The sequence below is a fragment of the Gallus gallus genome, chromosome 9, assembly GCF_016699485.2.
Source record: "Gallus gallus isolate bGalGal1 chromosome 9, bGalGal1.mat.broiler.GRCg7b, whole genome shotgun sequence".
Classification (NCBI taxonomy): domain Eukaryota; kingdom Metazoa; phylum Chordata; class Aves; order Galliformes; family Phasianidae; genus Gallus; species Gallus gallus.
In genome coordinates this window covers 7,527,774-7,545,537 of record NC_052540.1, presented here as the reverse complement: position 1 = coordinate 7,545,537, position 17,764 = coordinate 7,527,774, and the positions used below count along the sequence as shown (strand labels likewise).

Here is a 17,764-nt window from a genome sequence, read left to right as displayed (position 1 = left end):
GGAGAGGGCATTTCTTTTTCCCCTTCTAGGTTATGTTTCTCTGGTACGCTTTTAATTTCTGTGACAATTAAAACTTCAGGCTCTTATTAATAACAATTTCCTGCTCTAAGCTTCTCATTTTGTCTGATTTTTTGTTTTCCATTGTCTTTCCCTTTCTGAGGGCTTAACAACTGGCATTTGTGCACTTTCGTAGGGTTGCTACAAAGGTCTAATGAGCCTTTTCCCCCTATTTGCAATACATAAGCTGTGAAGTACGGAATAAAAGCTGCTTGCACAGTTAGGAACTAGATGGTGTGACTGCTTCTTCCCCAAAGGGCTGTAGCTTTGTTGCAGGTGGAATGATTCTAACTCCACCTTTGCCACCAGTCTTCTTCCATTCCAGCAGCAGGGGTGGAACAGAGCCGGCATTTCTCCATCCCTGCAGAGCTGCTGAAGAGCTGCTTTCCGGACACAGAGCTCGACAGCAGGCATTTTTGCTGCTTTGATCCTCTGTTTTCAAGGTGTCTCCCAAGATTTTCCTTGCATGAGAGACTAATACAGAGCTGGTGAGCCTGGAAACGAGACAGATGTGGAGAAAATCATCCTGTTCTCTTGCAGACAAGCCATGCAGTCAGGGAGCTGGGATGAGCTCTTGGAAGAAGTGAGGATCTGGGGCAGAGGGACTAAGCAGGTTCCTGATTTATGATGTGTCATAGGAATTGTTGACAGAGCTGTAAGGATTACTTGGGGTACTCTGATCCCTCCTTGTTATCACTGCCAAGGCTGAAGAGCTTCTTGGGAGTCACATGTGTTTCTGGAATACAAATGCTAAGTGCTCCAAAAGTCAAAGGGGCATGAGACTGCCGTGGATATTTCATTTTACATAAATGCCATGGAATAGCTTAGTGATATTATGGTACAGTCCTGATTTTCAATTTATACACTGATTTTAAATCTCCCTTTTATAAAAAACAATCTGTACTCTCTAAAAAAAAACCCAAACCAAACAAACAGAAAAAACAGGGTGATGTTGGTTACTGCTAATGTATAAAGCAAACATTTTTCCTGCATCAGTAACCATGAAAGTTTTCAATGCTTTTTATCCATAAACTCTTCTGACCTTAAAGTCTGTGAAGTGGATTGCTTAAAAGACATGTCTGTATAAAATAAGAAATAAAGTTTAGGCAATATCAGTGAGACCATCAGGAACCAGGAACAGCTTGAATTCATAATGCTCTTTGTATTGTTCATTGCAGTATTCTTATACTTGCTGAACAATTGAAAGAAAACCTACATCCTGATTAGAATATGCTATTTTTAATTTACATTGGCATTTGCAATGATGTCTAGATATTGCCTAGAGCCAGATAAAACTAATCTGGAACAACACGAATACCTACACTAAACTAAAGTACTAAATTTTTGTTCAGTTAACATTAGATATGTATTTCCTTTAGATTATATAGATGATATTGTAATTGCCATTTGCCAATGCTGAAAAAGCCTTGTGCATCTTTCAGTAACCACAAATCAGGGCATATATCATATGGAGTCATAAAGTTATCTTAAAGAATCACACCAATTGACTTGAAGATCTTTGTCTATTGTAAAATAACCAAAATTTCAGTCTGCTTCTGCCATCACTGTACATAGTAGCCACTTTGGTCTGTCAGTTTTTTACTACCTATTTTCTCCCAGCACTTTTGGGCAGCTCACCCCAGGCTGGGAAGTTCTCATCAGACGTAAGGAGCTGAAGGCTTCAACTAGTAAGATTATTAGCAAGGAACTGGTTCAAATATTTACAAACTATATATTGTACAAGTAGGCTTCAAAATCAGTATATGTACACAATGCTGGAGCTTGGTTCTGTTTCACTGTTGTGTTTGTACAAGCAACACACAGAAGTACTTACATGTAGTTTAAACCTTTGTTTAACACACTTACATTGCCTCAGAATTGATGGTGGTAGAGTCTCGTAATCCAGAGTGCCTGTGGATATCTCAGCACTGCAGCGTATTGACATGCACTGTTTATTATTCAGCTACTCAGGCAATGTCATAGAAAATCATAATAAAACTAGGAAGACACATCACATTTGACCTTTGCTGAATAATTTAATAAAGCTAGCTTGATATACAAATACGAAAGAGCAGTTGCTGATAAGAGCAGAACTATTGCTTCCTTGTTTGAGAATTGGAAACAGTTCAGAAGCTTTATTAACTATTTGGTGTCTTCATCTCTGCTGCAGTTTGTCCCTTAGGCCATAACCAAAGGCTAAGCTGCTTGTTTCTTCCTGCACTCTTCCTGTCGGCTCTCATGCTGGTATCTCGTTCTCAGTTTTTCTTTGGTCTCTGTGTAATAATCCATTTTTTTTCCCCATACAGATGCAATTTCATTTTCACTAATACTTTTCTCCCCACATATTTTTATTTGTTTGTAATTATTTCAAGTGGATATACCTATAAAAATGCAGCTCTTTAAGGGTGATTATTACATGTACTGTGTTCTGAGATGGCCAGCTTGGATAGGGCTTTGGGTAACCTGGTTTATTAGAAGGTGTCCCTGACCATGGCAGGGCATAGGTACTAGCTGCTCTTCAAGATCCCTTCCAATCCAAACTGTTCTATGATTCTATGGTTCTATGATTCTATGGACAACATTTCTTTGTGGCCCACCCTCACCCAACTGTCTTCACAGTGAATACTGGAATAATTACAAAGTGTACAAATCTCTAGAGACTTCTGAAATGCTGTTTCGGTCCCCCTGCGTCTTGTGTGGTAAAGCGTCCATGGGGCATTCAGAGGTGTTGGGGTGAGGTGAGATTTCCCATGTCCTGAGCCCCATCTTGGGTTTGCTACTGGCATTTGACTGACCCAGTTCTTCAGGGGATCATTGCCTCCAGCTGAACTCTCCCCACTTCCCTCAGCTCCTTTGTTCCCCCATAGCTCTGCCCACAGTCTCACAAGGCACAGGCATGGACTGGGGCTGCCCCCTGCTCCACTGCCATTTCCTCAGCACTTCTCCAGCAACCTCCAGCCCTCTGCTCTGCCAGTGCCCACCAAGGGACCACTTTTCCCAGCACTGTGCCAGTGTAACGAGTTTCTTTCTCACACACTCTTTCCAAAAGCTGTGGCCACCTTGGTGCTTTGGTCCTGCACACCTGCAGACAACAGAGCTTCTGTGGTGGCAGTGGGTCATGGGGCAGAGCATGCTGACCACGAGACATGCCATGTGCAGCCCAAACATGTCATTTTGTGTCCAGGACAAGGACGGAGACTTGTGGCATACAGCAGTGTGGCTGCTCCTCTCAAAGGCTGCTCCCAGGCCACATGTGGAGATGTTGGAGGGCCATGGTAAGCCCCTGGGCTGGGGTGGGATGGCAGCAGGGATGGGGGCCCTGTTGTGGAGCTCCTGTCCTGCAGGGACTTAGTTCCTAACAGTTCAGTAGGGAAGCAGCCCTGGAAGTGAAATACTGGCTGCTGGGGTATGTCATTTGCTGGAGCTGAGGAAGCTCAGGAGTGGGAGTGGGGAAGGACAGCGCCTGGTTGTAGGGACCAGCTGGAGCTGTGGCATGTGTGGGTGGAGGGGCCGCCATCTTGTCTCATGCAGCAGTCCAGCTCTGCTTGTAGGCGAGCAGGGGAGGAAGTGGAGCCAGTCGGGGAAGCCTCTGAGAAACCCATGGGGCAGTTTCTCCTGAAGGTGAAACTCAGGTACAGCTTCACACACAGAGTTTGCTGTCTGCTGTGGGGAAGGCACACATTGGTCCCTCAGTACTGCTTAAGATGCCTTTCCTCAAGCGTTTGGTGTCCACATGAGGTGGCTGAGGGGAAAAAACAACGCAAAGCATCAGTTTACAGGCCACACAGCTGCAGGCGAGTTCTGGTGATTTGTTTAATAACTCTGGATCCCAATTAGACAGATCCTGTGAGCATTAGCTTTAGGCTGGCTTTGCTTTCAGGGCATTTTTCAGCTCAGTTCTTGATGCAGCCCACGAATACCAGTGCTGAGACCTCGACAGCCCCAGATATGAGGCCTGCACTGCTCCGGCGGGTGGCCGGGCCCTCCTGGGCATCACCTCAGGCCAGGCCGCTGTCACCAGGGCAGGCTGGGCTCACCTCGCTGAGAGCTGAGCATGGTAAAACCAGCTGGTGGGCCTCAGAAAAAAATAGTTGACCTGTAAAACCACCCCATAGATCTGGGGAAGGCACATCAGGGCTTTACTCAATAAGCTCATGGCCGAGATCTGCACCTGCCTCCTTTGGACATATTCATCAGCAAAGGGCTGTGTTAATGCCTTATATTAAAAGGACATGGAAGGAGGTTGCTCTCCCACCCTGCCAAAATGTTATTCTGCTATTGTGTCACAACACTTTACAAGAAAACAAAAACTGTGTTAGTATTGATAGAATCACAAGCTCACTTGCCAAAAAGAGCTCCAAGTATTTCCTTTTTGTTAATACCTAAATTTCTTTAAAAAAAAAAAACCTCCTAAAATGAATATACATAGTAGATAAGGAGCTCCATCTTATGTCTGTGTGCTCTTAGGCAGTTTTCTTTGATTTCAGTGGAAATTTTAGGTGCATGAGACCTGGAGATATCAAAGGTGAGTGAGCCAAGCAATTTTGATCTGTGAAACTACAGTTGTCTCTATTCTGATTCTGCTGAAGTTCATCAGGAAAGATTAACTTTGGCAGCTTATTCAGTGACTAAATCTTGATATTTTTGTGGCTTAATTCATAACATAACTGTAAGCTATTGCCCTGTGTTTATATTTCCCATCCATTTCTCACATTTCCAAAGCATACTGATATGTGATCCTGGCAATTTAGCTACCATAATTGGCATTTTTCTAGGGCCAAAAGGAAACAAATTCCTTATCCTCCATACTTCTTTAATTTCTGAAAAACAACAAGTAACATGGTTAATCCTCTTTTTGATCTTTTTTCCCCCCTTTGAGTTTTTCTTATGGCCTTTTCCTTTTAATCTTTTACTTTCTTTTTAATCTTCACTCATTGTCCCCCCACATTTGAAGAATCTTGTGTACTTACATCTCTAAAAAGAATTGGACCACTTTATGGAAATAGCTGTTTAGGATCTTGTTCAAAGCAACATTATGTACTTTTAGCTGTTAGGGGGAGGGTGAAAATAAAGGAGAGAGAAAGCAACCCTAAAGCAACGTTTGTATAACCTAACAGAACATTGATTTGTTCAACTCAGTGTGGAAAAGCATACAGAACACCCTAAGTTAGAATAAAACTAGATTATATTAGAGGAACAGAATGCTGAATGAACGTTTCCTTTTAATTGGGCATATCATTGGGCTCTTCACACAGGTGTGTTTGAGCACGAGCAGTTTATGAAGGGCAGCGCAGGGCAGCACAGCTGACTGCTATCAGCCATTTGCAAACTGCTCCCACCTGCCCACTCTAATCAGTGCTGTGGTGCAAAATGCTTCCTAAGGCTGAGGGAAGTGTGCCTGTGGTCTCACTAGAAGCATGGCTGGAGGGAGAAGAGTTTGTCTTCTATGGTATGTGTGTTCCTTGGTTTGTAATTCTCTCTGTGTGTGTACATGGAGCCTTTAAGCTTTTCCTAATGTGGTAAGTGTTCAGGCTGCAAGGCTTTCTTTATGTGTCATCTTTTCTTACCTTATGTGGTGATTTACTCTATGAGTTGTCATGTGGAAACTGGTAAAATGATGTATTAATCGTGATAAAGGGTACTTGTTCCCTCTATTTCTGAGAGATAGATCTGGCTATCTTATGGTATGTCTAAAAAGGAAAATATAGAGCTGAGTTTATTGTACCTGAGTTCTGAGTTTGTGAATTTCCTCTGGGGTGAAGGTTATGTACTGAGAAGTGTGGCCCTGTTAGTGCTGTAATTTAGCTTCCAGAGTTGCTGGTGTGGGTCTATTTTTCTAAAAGTTAAGGATAGGTAAATACAAAGCCTTGTACTGTGCTGTTAAGAAGCATGGAAAAAGTGTGGGCGCGGTGCTAGTTGCTCATGGCGTACTCAAGACTGTTGCTGCAAATTCATAGGTGTGATTTCTGTTGCTTATTTCTCTGCTGAAGTGTAGTATCCTGTTGTCCCCTTATCCCCCACCTTATTTGTTTATTTACTTCTTTCTAATACTGGAAAGACTGAGAAACTTGGCCAACAGTGATAGTGAGTTTTTCACGCAGGCAGGAAGTTCACAGGGATTAGCTTGTGTCCAATTTAATTTATGTAGAATCTCATGCTCCTTCTACTGAAGCGAATTCTTTAAAAACAACAAACAAAAAGGACCTGCAGAGTTCTGGAAAAGTTGCAAAGCCTGAATTAAAATCCTCTTCCAGTTACATGAATATAAACTGCGCACAGTTCCCCTGAAGGTCTTATACTAGTTTAGAAAATGTATCTTTAGTAGTAGTTAAACTAATGGTAAAGCTTTTCTTTGCTGTCCTCAGAATACCACCAGGTCCTCCACATTCAATCTTTCAATGCAAACATAGGTGAATAAGATCTCTCCCATAATGTAGTTGTAACCAAGAACAGGATTTGGCATTGCTCTTTATGGGGATTTTTTTCTTTTCTTTTTCTTTCTGATTTTAAAACAAATAGTTGAAATGCGGAGCTGAGCGTTTTTTCCAGGAGTGGCATATTCTAAATGTACTTATGCCATAGTCTGCTGCTCATATAAGATTACAGACTTCACTTTCATCTTTCTTTTTACAAGAAACCCTTAATGACAAATGCAGGCTGTTTAGTGATACCGATATACTGCAATCTTAGCATGTGAATTAGTCATCATACAATCAGTTCAGGGGGTCAGGCCTAAAGAAACAGTTCAGAGTTGGCAAACTGCTAGTCCACTGATGTGCTCTCCACTTCAAAGTCATGGTGCTTACTCCCCAGAATTCAGATCACAGAAAGAAACAGCTGGCATTGTCGTTTGTGGTAGTAAGGACTGCTTTTTTTTTTTTGTAGCAAGATAAGGTTTCACTACTTTGTAAAACAACAATTTACTTTGGAGTGACCTAGCCTGTAAAACACAATAGGAAGCAGGAATCCAGAGAGCACTGCTCTGCTGTTATTGTGCAAGTAGACGTGACCTGTGACAAACCACACTGAAGAAGACTTAACCTCCTTGCCTGAAAATGCTCAGTGCAGTCTGCTTGTCAGTGACAGCCCAGGTTTTTATTTTCCAGAACAGCTCTATAGGCTGTTCCCTTCTGTCTGGATATTATTCTTTTGTATTTCTGGTGTAGTCCATATTTATGGCAGCATGCAGCTCCAGACTCTCAATGCTAAATTAAATTATTCAGATTCCCACTTGAGCTTTGAAATGGTCTTATTTCAGCTGAAAGTAAAAAAATTTCATGCTTAGCTTGGAAGTAGCAACTAGTTGAAATGACGTATTGGGTGTCCTTCTCCTGAATGCTGGTTTACTCACAGCTGGCGTATTTTGATGGCCATTCTCTAAGGGTTGTGTGGAATGTTGTCAGGCTCTTTTTGTCTCCTGGCCCAGCACACTGACTGTGATGCTGACAGAATGCACCTGAGAAGGGCAGCTGGAGATGCTTCTCTGAAAATGTGAGTTTTATTTATCTCCATCAAACCAGAGAGAGTTCCTTCCTCCGGTGTTTTGCTCCCCCCAGCCCCTTAACATATTCAGCGGGTGCTTTTAAGGGCCTTTCGCTTAGTGACTGAAGAAGATCTGCTCCTCAAATATAGGGAGGGAGGAGGAAAATAATCACAGGTTTAAAACTGCCTGGCAGATGTATGTCTCAAGGATTTGTTACTGTTTCATTATTGTTATTATTAATAGACTTCACTTCATAGGCAAGGCAGGCTTATCAGCCAAATGCCTCATTATCAAATGACTGAGACCCAATAAGTGCTTTACAGCATTCCTTACCAAAAGAGGAAATGATTGCAGGCCAGATCCAAGCCCTGTAAAAGCTGGTGGATAGGTTCCCACTTCAATGAAGCTTGGGGCCCCTATGCGCTCATTCTCCTCTGTGTTTTCTTGTATGCTTTTTAATTCACCAACATGAACCAAACAGCTCTAGCTTCTCTCATCTCTCAATGTGTTCTGCAACTTCTGGAAAGGAACCTGGGCACAAAGAAAAATGCTACAGAACAGAAAGAACCACAATACAAACCATATGACAATGCCTATTTCTTCATCCTCTTTGTCATGCTGTTTTACTCTTTCCTGGCGTTAACTGTCTTTTTTGGTTATGTACGCTCGAAGAAAGCTATTTCAAAGAAAGATCCTTACCAGGAGTTCATCGAGGACAGGAATCGAAAGAAGTGGAACACGGCCCGGCCGGTGGTGGTGAAATTTGACTTTGAAGAAGAAAGTATTCTTTGAACTTCTTAAACCCAATTGCTCTGCAAAATGCACTGGACAGTCTCTGCTGCTTATATTTCAAGTGAAGGTCTACGTGCTTATCTTGTTCGTCTGTCCCTTTTTCAGTAAGTCAAAGCATTGCTTGAAATTGCTTTGACCTTTGATTCCTTCCAACTCTAAGGATTCTATGATTCTATGAAATAGGTAATCAAAAAACAAACTTTTCTTTTTTCTTTCACCTTTAATTCATTTGCTGAAATGTAGCTTTTCTAAATACTGGAGAAACTTAAATATTAAAATGGCAGTAAAAATGGCCATTTGTAGCATTTGCTTTCAGTTTGGTGGAACAAGAATGGGAATCCATCCTACATCAAGACTCGGTTTACTTAAGATAGAGAAGTGTCTGCGTACGCATGGACCTGCACCAGGGGCACGCTGCCACTTCTGAGTTGTTCACACCTGGGAATTGGTGCATAGTGTCCCTGGAAAGTGCCACCTTGGAATAAAGGAACATTTTTTATCATGCCTAGACCAGCAAATACTCTTTAACGTGTAAATATATGAAGCTTTCCTTGCATTCCCTCCTCTCAAAAATTAATTTCACATGCTGTGGTAAAAGATCCAAAAAAAAAAAAAACCCCCCCCCCCCCCCCCAAAAAAAACCAAACCCCAACCCCCAAAAAACCCAAACAAGAAAAAAAAAAACATCTGCAAAACATCTTTAAAATGCATTGAGTAGAACTCAGTGACTTTGGAGTTGTTGCCTTTTCCATCTCTTAGATGTTTTTTTTTGCCAGTTTCTCATTTGAAATGTATGTTTCAGTCCTAATGAATGATAACTAGAACTGATTGCAAACCAAACAGAGAAACTGCCTCTCTGTATTTGCAGTCAATATTTAGTTGCTAAAATGTTGCATGAGCTTCCTTTAGAGTGCTGAATATGTGAGATTTTTTTTCCATCTGATTTATTTTTCTGCTTAATGATGTATTGATTAATAGAACTATGGCATATAGAACACAGGGCTGTGCTTAATAGGAAAGTATCATAAAGCAGTAAGCACTGTTGTGTGGTACCACATGAGTTTGTGATGTCATACGTTCCTCTTTTTCATTTGTTCTTATTCTTATCTAGGGTCTCTTAGTTTGGCCTTTTCTTGTTATAAGGACCTCTTGGATGCATTATGTGTATCTGCATTACAGATGCATTTGATGCTCAGAGGGCTATCTGAGCATGGTAATCACTTTCAGGTGGTAGGTAGACTCTGATATTCTTTAACGTGCATTTTAAAATAAAGCAGAGCGAATTTTCATGAATATGTTAGCTGTTCTTCTGTTAGTGGAATTGCAATGCCAAAAATTTGGCATTAAGTGTGCTCCTAGTTACTTCTTGAGTATTTCAAGGATGTGTAGATTTTTAATTCTTTCAATATTTAGGACAAGTTCTTGTATATGCTGTTGTTGCTGTTTCCTGATGGGATGTGTTAAGTGTTTCTGGTGAGTGTGTGTGAGCCAGGAGGAGGGAGCCTGATGCTATGCATAACCCTCTTCGCATCTAAACGTTGTTTCCCATTTACCGGCATGAACGTTTGCAGAAATAATTGCCTCAGACTGTAGTCCTGTGTCTCTGACAGCTGTGCCAAAGGAAGGTAATAAGAATAAGGTACTATTTTTTCCAGTTGTACTTGCCCAGCCTCCAGGGATTTGTTGCTCGGGGCCATCTGAGCCAGAGGCCGCTCCTTTTGTCTAACTGCGAGGGTGGGATACGTGCAGAATACTGATGTGGAAGCTTATGGACGTAAGCATTTTAACAGGCCAAAAAATGTTCGCAGATGTATTTCTGCTGGATTAATCCAGTTCTAATTTAAATGGTTTTGACTATAGGAACAAGACTGGAGTTGCAGACGAAACACTGGTTTGCATAAGAACGATATTATACGTGCTCTGGCTCCTCCATGCAAAAAGCTTGGAGAGAAGAAATGAAAGTTCAGGTCATCTGTGTTCACATCATGCTTGTGAGTTTAGACTGTATAAAACAACTCGCTCTCCATTGGGTGTCTGGTACTGGATCTGAGTGAGTAGGAAGACTTACTCTGAACTTAACTGGAGTTCTGGATGGCTGTCCTCTGAATGCACACGTAAACACTGTTCTGTTCTTCTGATGGAAAAGCCTATTTGTATCTTGTAGTTTGTTTTCTTTTGTTCTTTGCAGTGTATGCTATGTCATCTTAAAAATTAAAGATCAGCTTCTTTGAAATGTCTCTCAAACCAATGTCTTTATTTCTGTAAGCTGTTTCTGCTTTTGTCTTATTTGTCAATTATCAGATCAGCTGAAGTCCCTTTTAACATTCTTTAGCAATGTGCTGCCATTGTCTGCCGTTTAGGCTTTTTGGAAACATTCACAACTCATTTAACAACAAGACCACAAGCTCTTCAAATAGTTTTTGAACAGTGTGTGCCTGTGTATGTGTACGTGTGTGTGTATGCCAACAAGAGGAAGCTTTTTCCAATCCTATCTCCATGCAGCAATAAAAATGTGTCTTTGTCCATGCTAGCCACAGGGTGTGTTGGTGACATTATTAGGCCTCTCTGCTGTATGTCAAAGCCTGCTTGTTCCTGCCCAGGAGATCTTATTAGTAACAAATGAGAGGGAAAGCCTGATTACTACAGCCTGTCAGGTGTAATCTTGGTTGCTACAGCATTTCTGTAACTTCAGTGCAAGTAGGTTGGTCTGCAACTCCTGACATCTAGAACAGTAACCTAGGTAGTTAAGTTCTAGATCTAGAGGTGTGCTGCTAGCCCTGTGCACATCCTTGGGTATTGAATGCCTACTTGAAATGACAAGAAAGACCTCTAATGGACACCTACGCTCATTCTACAAAGAATGAGAGGTAAAAGATGCATATATATGTATATTTTTTTCTTTTAGCAGAAAACATTACAAGGAAATGTAGTTTTTTGTTTATGTAATGTGGTGCATTGACAGCCTGCACTGGCAACAGAATGTGGCAAGGGCAAAGAGGTGCATATGCCACAATGTGGGATTGCTAAGGCACATGAAGTATTTTGTACAATGTGAGAGTTGTCCATCTCATTTTCTGTTGTCTTATGTGAAACTGATATTTGTATGGTGCTTCTGGAGCTCAGAGATGCCTGTAATCTGTAACCGTGTTAATCTTCCTCATAGCTATTTATGACTTTCTGCAAGTGGGATGTGAAATGGGAATAGGAGAGCCAGAATCACTCTGTTTGTGTGTACTGTGAATTGTACCTGTGGGATGTCCAGCCTAAGGTACAGGATGTGTTTAACACCGGCAGTCCTGGCAAGTGCTGTGTTTGCATTTACAGGACTTGATTCCACATGCCTGTGATCTTTAAAAGATTTAGGATTGTAAGAAGACAAAGATTCATTAATTATTGTTTTGTATAGCCGTTTTTCTCACTACTTACTGATATTCTGAATTAACACTATTCATCTGTTGATCTTATTAGGAACAAGAAGCTTCTTCCCTCCTTGCTAGTGAAAAGCATGCTAACACAAAGTAGATCGAAGATCCTATTTTAGCTCCACTGCCTTTTACTATTTACTGTGATCCTCTAATCCACTGCAGCTTTTGTGGGTTGTTTTGTTTTTTTGATGAGTTATCCACTTTGAACTTAGCTTGGAGATTGAGATATTCTACTGAAGACTTTGTTGACATACAGATGTGTTGCAGTTTCCGCTTACCCTTTGTGAGTTGATACTGCGGCTCACTCAGCCTAGTCTGTGAGAGAGGGACCATCTCACTGATCCCATGCCGATGCACCTTAGTTTATCTAGTTTCATATGCATGTTTGAATACATATTTTAGCATACAAAGGTCTCTTATTCCTTGCATGACAGATGCTGCAACCTTTCATTGCTGTCTGTGACAAACTTGCATGTGTAGACAGAGCATATTACTTTGAAAGAAAATCTTTCTCTCATTTTAGATGGTCCTCTGATGACTTTATGGAGTTGTTCAAACATCCTCTGGCCTGGGTTCAGAGGAGCACACCAGTGTATACTGAAGTCTTTCGTCAGCCATGTGCATGAGTGTAGTGGGGAGTGGAAAGCACATGCTTAAAATTAAACATATGCTGCAATGTTTTCTTGAGTGAGCATGCTTCCCTAACTTGGAACCTCAATTAGTGCAGCAGTATGTAGTACAAACTTAGAGTAAGCAGCTGAAATAGGCTGCTTTCTTTTTCTTTTGGTGTGGGATGTTTAATAGCAAGCCCTTTGCCATGTAAGTAAGCTTAGTGAATTAACAGAGATCATGCTACTGGGAATGAGCAAATTATGTGGGCTTGTGTCTAATGAAATGAATGTGAACCCTCCAAAGACTTTTCTCTTCTTAACAGAATGGTGCACTTGGAGAAAGCCCTCCAACTTCTCTAGTTATTCTGAACAAATTGGAAGCCTCAGTAAGTGCTGATTGACAGCTGCTGGTAGTGTGACTGGATGCTGCCTTCAGCTTGTTTTTTTTTTTGTTTTTTAAAGTCTTAGCAACAGAGCCTTCTTTTCAGTCTAGGAATGCTATGTGACCCAGCACGTGAAATTGCATTAAATATAGATGGCCTTTGGCAGTGACCCCTCCCCTCCATCGATTTGCTTTCATCCCACAGGCAGAAGGAGAGCTGAAATGGTCATAAAATTAACACAAAGATAAAAGATTCTGACAAGTGCTATTATATAGCTAGGTATTCTTGCATAAATCAGAAGATATCCACTGAATGTTCAGTAATCCAAAACAAAATTGTAATTTTCCTGAATAGTTTTGAAGCCTTTGGTCAGGCCCTGTATGCTGTGCCAGGGTAGCAGTCTTCCTTTTCTGTCCTTAGCAAAGCTTTCATTAGCAAGTGCAGTGCTTGGGTCCTGATGAGGGCTAATATTGGCTGCAGTTCTGTTGGCATGAAAATCAAAAGCTTATAGTGATCACTTTGTCCTTCAGTCCCCCAAGGTGTCCTAATGTGTTTACAGGTTTAAAAGTGTTTTTAATACATGGTATGAACACCAGGGTCTCATGCCATTATGAGAGTGTTGAGTACAGAGCATTTTATAGACAGATACATGTGTGGGATTTGGAAAGGGCATGATGATAGGGGTAATGGGCTGCTGAAACAGAACCCAGCTTCCTAATGTACTGAATGCTGTCCCTGATTCAGCACAGCCTGAAGCGGTGTGGTCCTTGGTGACCTTGACAAACCAGTGAATCTCACAGTATTTTTTTAAGGGGAGAGGGAGGTGGTTTCTTTGTTTTTATTTAAATATGTATGTCTTTTTGACACAGTGCTGAAACTATCCTCTCCCCATCCCCTTTAAGTGTAGCAGAATGTATTTCCAGCAGAACATTTTTCTTAATGAAATCTGTGAAACTTTTGGATGTGCAGAATCATTAGATAATTACATAAATGATTCTGTTAGACACTACCATGTGGTTATATTTCATGTAGATGGCCGCAAGTATTGGCCTAACTTCTGTGTTTTCTTTCCTCCGTCTCCTTGGTGTTTGCTGATTGATTTAAACTGTTGTGTTTTGAGGGAATGAGTTGGTTGCTGTGGAGTGATACTGTCAGAACTTCTCTTGGGTTCTCACATGTTTGCTTATCAGTGTTAATCCTGATGGGCTCAGGGGAGGGAGCACAAGCTGACCTCGCAGTGTGTGCTGTTAGCGGCCTGGCAGGGTTCCTGGCTCTCGCAGGAGCGCTCTGAAAAATGGCAATTCTCATTTCGTGGTAGTTTAAACAAAACTGCTGCCAAACTCTATTGTGATATTTGGTTCTAGTTTTGGAATCGCAACCAAAGCAGTTGGTATTTCTCTTTCTATTACCCTCTCAAGTCACCTCAGCTTTTTGCTTTAAAAAAGTGACAACCCTTTTCCTAGGTTTTCTTCTGCATGCTTTGATCCTGCATCCTTGTGTGTATATAGAGCTTAGGTTTTGTTGCTACAAGATCTGCATGTGGTGGATATAAAACAATTTTCTTTTCCCTGGCTTAATGTTGACACCACCTGGGTGCTCAGCTAAGGGGCTGTTGGTCCTTGGAGCTTAGCAGGGGAGGCAACTCACAGCCACCAACTTGAGGCACCAAGCAGAGCGACTGGTGTGAGGGAGGCTTACTGCGGGGCTGCAGCTCCCACCCACGGAGAAGAATTTCTCACTTGGGGGCCCTAAATGAGGAGCACACAAAAACTCCTAATTTTTATCTCTAGGTGAGGCCTAAAACGTATTCCTCCTAGTGTGCACATATGGATTTATTTCATTAAAATTCTGCATCCACATTTTGACTCTTTCCGTGTTTTTACAATTAAAATGGTGCTTTAAAAATGATCTGCATCCTGCTTTGTGATATACTGTCAGCTTCTTTGTTGTGTGTAGTTATATCTATATGAATGAATTTAAAAGCAACAAAAATCAACCTGAGGTCCTTGGAAGCAAAAGAATCTTGGGGCATCCAAGCTTTCAAAATTCTCATTCTTGAAACTGACTACAGCTGACTGAGCAAAATGAAATGCACATCATTTTAAAAGACCCTACCACGCGAAGCACTGTGGCATTGTTTGGAGTGCGGTCAGTGTTTTAAGCTTATGAGTAAAAATTATCATGAAAATCTGGTGCTAGGTCTGAATTACAAGTGTGTGACAGAGGAAGAAACATCTTTTTTGTTTAAAAGAATTCAATAGCTGGAGTTTTACAGGGTGAAGGGGAAGGCACGTCACAGGCATTACTCATAATCTTTGTGATGATACAGTCAAACTGGGAGAAGGCATAAAGATTGTAACACCTCAGGGCATGTCCTCAGCCACTCTTAAAAGCTTAAAGTAAAAGACATGCATTAAACAATGGAAGCCTTTCACTTATGTTTGTCCTGGCATGACGTGTGGTTAAAATTCTACAATTCTGATGGTGTGGGACTGTTACCTTTCTGACACCCTTCTGTCTGTGAGAAACTATTCATGTCTGTGCCTCCACTATTTTCCTGGTAAATTCTCTTTTCTCAGGATTGAGCTGCTTCAGACCTTCTGCTTCGCTGAGAGTACAGAGGCCTCAGAAAACACTGGTTATCTGTGTGGCAGCTGATAACAGTCTATTATGGCTTCCCTGTGCGTTTGTCATGTTTCTGTGTGAGTTTGTGGTGGAGGTCCAGAATGGATTTGGTCCAGAACTGGGCTTCCTGTACCTGTTTCTCTCAGTAAAGCACAAGCTGGAATGGCAGCTTATTTCAATAGTTGTCTTCTCCTTTTATACACTGGCTATTGCAACTCATGTTTTACAGGTGTAAGGGTGCCTCTTTATTTTTCACATTTTTATCTCCTGGAGCTGGGCTGGCAATTGGATATCTCAGGAAGCTAAGCTTGTGAGTCTGCCGTTCACGTATGCCTTGCCTGGGGCCCTGTTGCTTTGTGAATATTCCACTGTCGTGTATGAAAGTCTTTCCTGTGTGGTGGGAATATCTATTCATTTAGGTTGTACAGCATATAGTACACATGAAAATCAGCTATGGATTGAAATATCTGTCCCATGTGCCTGCCTTGAGCAGGCAGGAGAGCACTGTTGTAGCTGTATTGTAACAGCCTCAACTCTTACTGCCACTTCACCATTTCAAGGTTGAAGCTGGACTTGATTATCCTGATCTCCCATCACCTGTTTAACTTCCCCCTTGTCCCCCCAGAAGACTTCTGCAGCTGGTGCAGCCCTGTGAGAAGTGAGATGACTGTGGCTGTTCCATTGGCAGTTCTTGCCTGCTGTCAAGGGTTTAAGCTGCAAGTTGCCCAACTGCTGTGTCAAAGCTTAAATATTGGCAAAATCCTTATCTCTTCACAAGTCCAAAATCTTCAACTTTACCACCTGGATATAATCAGTCTGCTGTGCCTGTTTCTGCTCTGATTTTTGGGAATGTAAATTGACAGTTACTGGCATGACGTCTGTGGAGTGATCTCTCATGGACAGAAAATCGTTACCTGAATATTAGGCAACTTGGTGCCCGAATGCTAATAGGGCTTATGATGTGTGCAGTGGTAGTTTCCAGCTCTTCCTGGTTTTGGAAGACAGCAGGAGCTGGGTTTGTATCCAGTTAAGTCCAATGAGCTGAATGGCAGTACCCTGAAACTGAGTGCTGTTTCCTCCCATTGCCTACTGAGTCCTCATTTCGTGTGAGTCTGGGCGTCCTGCCTTAAAAAAGCAAGACTTCATTACTGCATGCTTTTTTTTGGTGCTAAAATACCTTCCTGCAGCATTGGAATGCTTCAGAACAAATTTTCAGGGTTAGTGATAGTTTCTGGAGGGAGGAAAAAAAATATACCAGGAACATCAAGACTATTACTTAGCATTTACCTATTTTTGCAGGGCATGATGCCAGTGCTGATCTAGATGAAAAAGAAATTGGGAAGTCCATTCTGAATGCTGGTTGGGTTCTGCTTGCCATTTGTATAGGAAAATTACTCCTTATTTCTAATCTGAAGGGGGGAAAAAAAAAGCTTTATGTGGTTGCTGAGTGCTTTTAGGACTCTGAAGTACATTCAGACTTTTTGTAGTAATTTTCACTTCTAACTTGAACTGTCAACATTTCTAGTGGCATAGGTGAGGTGAGCTCAGGAGGGGTCTTCATTGGCTGATTTGTTTATGTAGCAGCTGGTAGAAATTCTGCACTTTTGTATTTCTGAAGTGTGTGGCACTTCTCAGAAGGACAAGATGTAGGATTATCTACGTCAGGCAGCATGGGGGTTCTGAATCCTGAGCATTCATCATCTCAACTAACAGTGTGTGACCAAGGGAGGAATTTGATCCATGAGTCTTGTGTCTGTACCAGATCTGTTTCTGACCATTGCGTTTGTATCCACATACACCCCAAATGCCATTGTTTATAAATGTCTACTATAGGAATTTTTCTAAAATCAATTTTTAAGAGGTGTGAGTTATCATAGTTTTAGTTGGGGTCTTGCATTCAGATCCACACATGTAAATTGTTCTCTTTTTCTGGGAACTGCTGCTCCAGTTCCCAGAAAACTGTGATTGGTTTACACCAGCCAGTGTTCCATATATGTGCTTGTAAGGAGTTTCCTTTACTGCCTTTTAATTTTACTTATTTTATATGGGGCTGAGTACTAAACTGCATGTGGCCTTTGAGGAAAGAAAAATGAACACATCAGAATGTTTTTGTGACTTACTCTTATTTTTCCCCAAATTTCTTGCAAAAGAAAATGTGATCTCGTATTCTTGTGTCTGGATCATTTTTCACCATTGCTAGAATGTAATTGTTCTTGTTTTTTTCCCTCCCTCTCCTGACCCAATTATTTTCTTTCATTTTTCTAACAAAGATCTGAAAATCTTCTTTTGGTCAGTGATTGGGACACCTGTCAGCCAACTGTGGGCTGAATGTCTACAGCTTACAGGGATCCCCGTCATAAAGTGCTTAGAGCTCTGGGGACTTGGTAC

General features: G+C 41.5%; 1 protein-coding gene across 3 annotated transcripts in view; it reads left to right on the top strand.

The window, feature by feature from the left end:
* The first annotated feature begins 3,246 nt into the window (after window positions 1–3,246).
* The window catches only part of EPHA4 (EPH receptor A4), a 248,618-nt gene continuing 234,100 nt past the window's right edge, over window positions 3,247–17,764 (top strand). For 2 of the 3 annotated variants that reach the window (XM_040705461.2, XM_040705462.2), the window contains exon 1: window positions 3,247–3,689. In XM_040705461.2, coding sequence (XP_040561395.1) covers window positions 3,466–3,689 — 224 coding nt within the window. In that variant the 5' untranslated portion in view covers window positions 3,247–3,465. Of the gene's footprint in view, window positions 3,690–11,149; window positions 11,200–17,764 lie in introns of those variants that run through there. The other variant, XM_040705463.1, reaches the window with a different exon arrangement.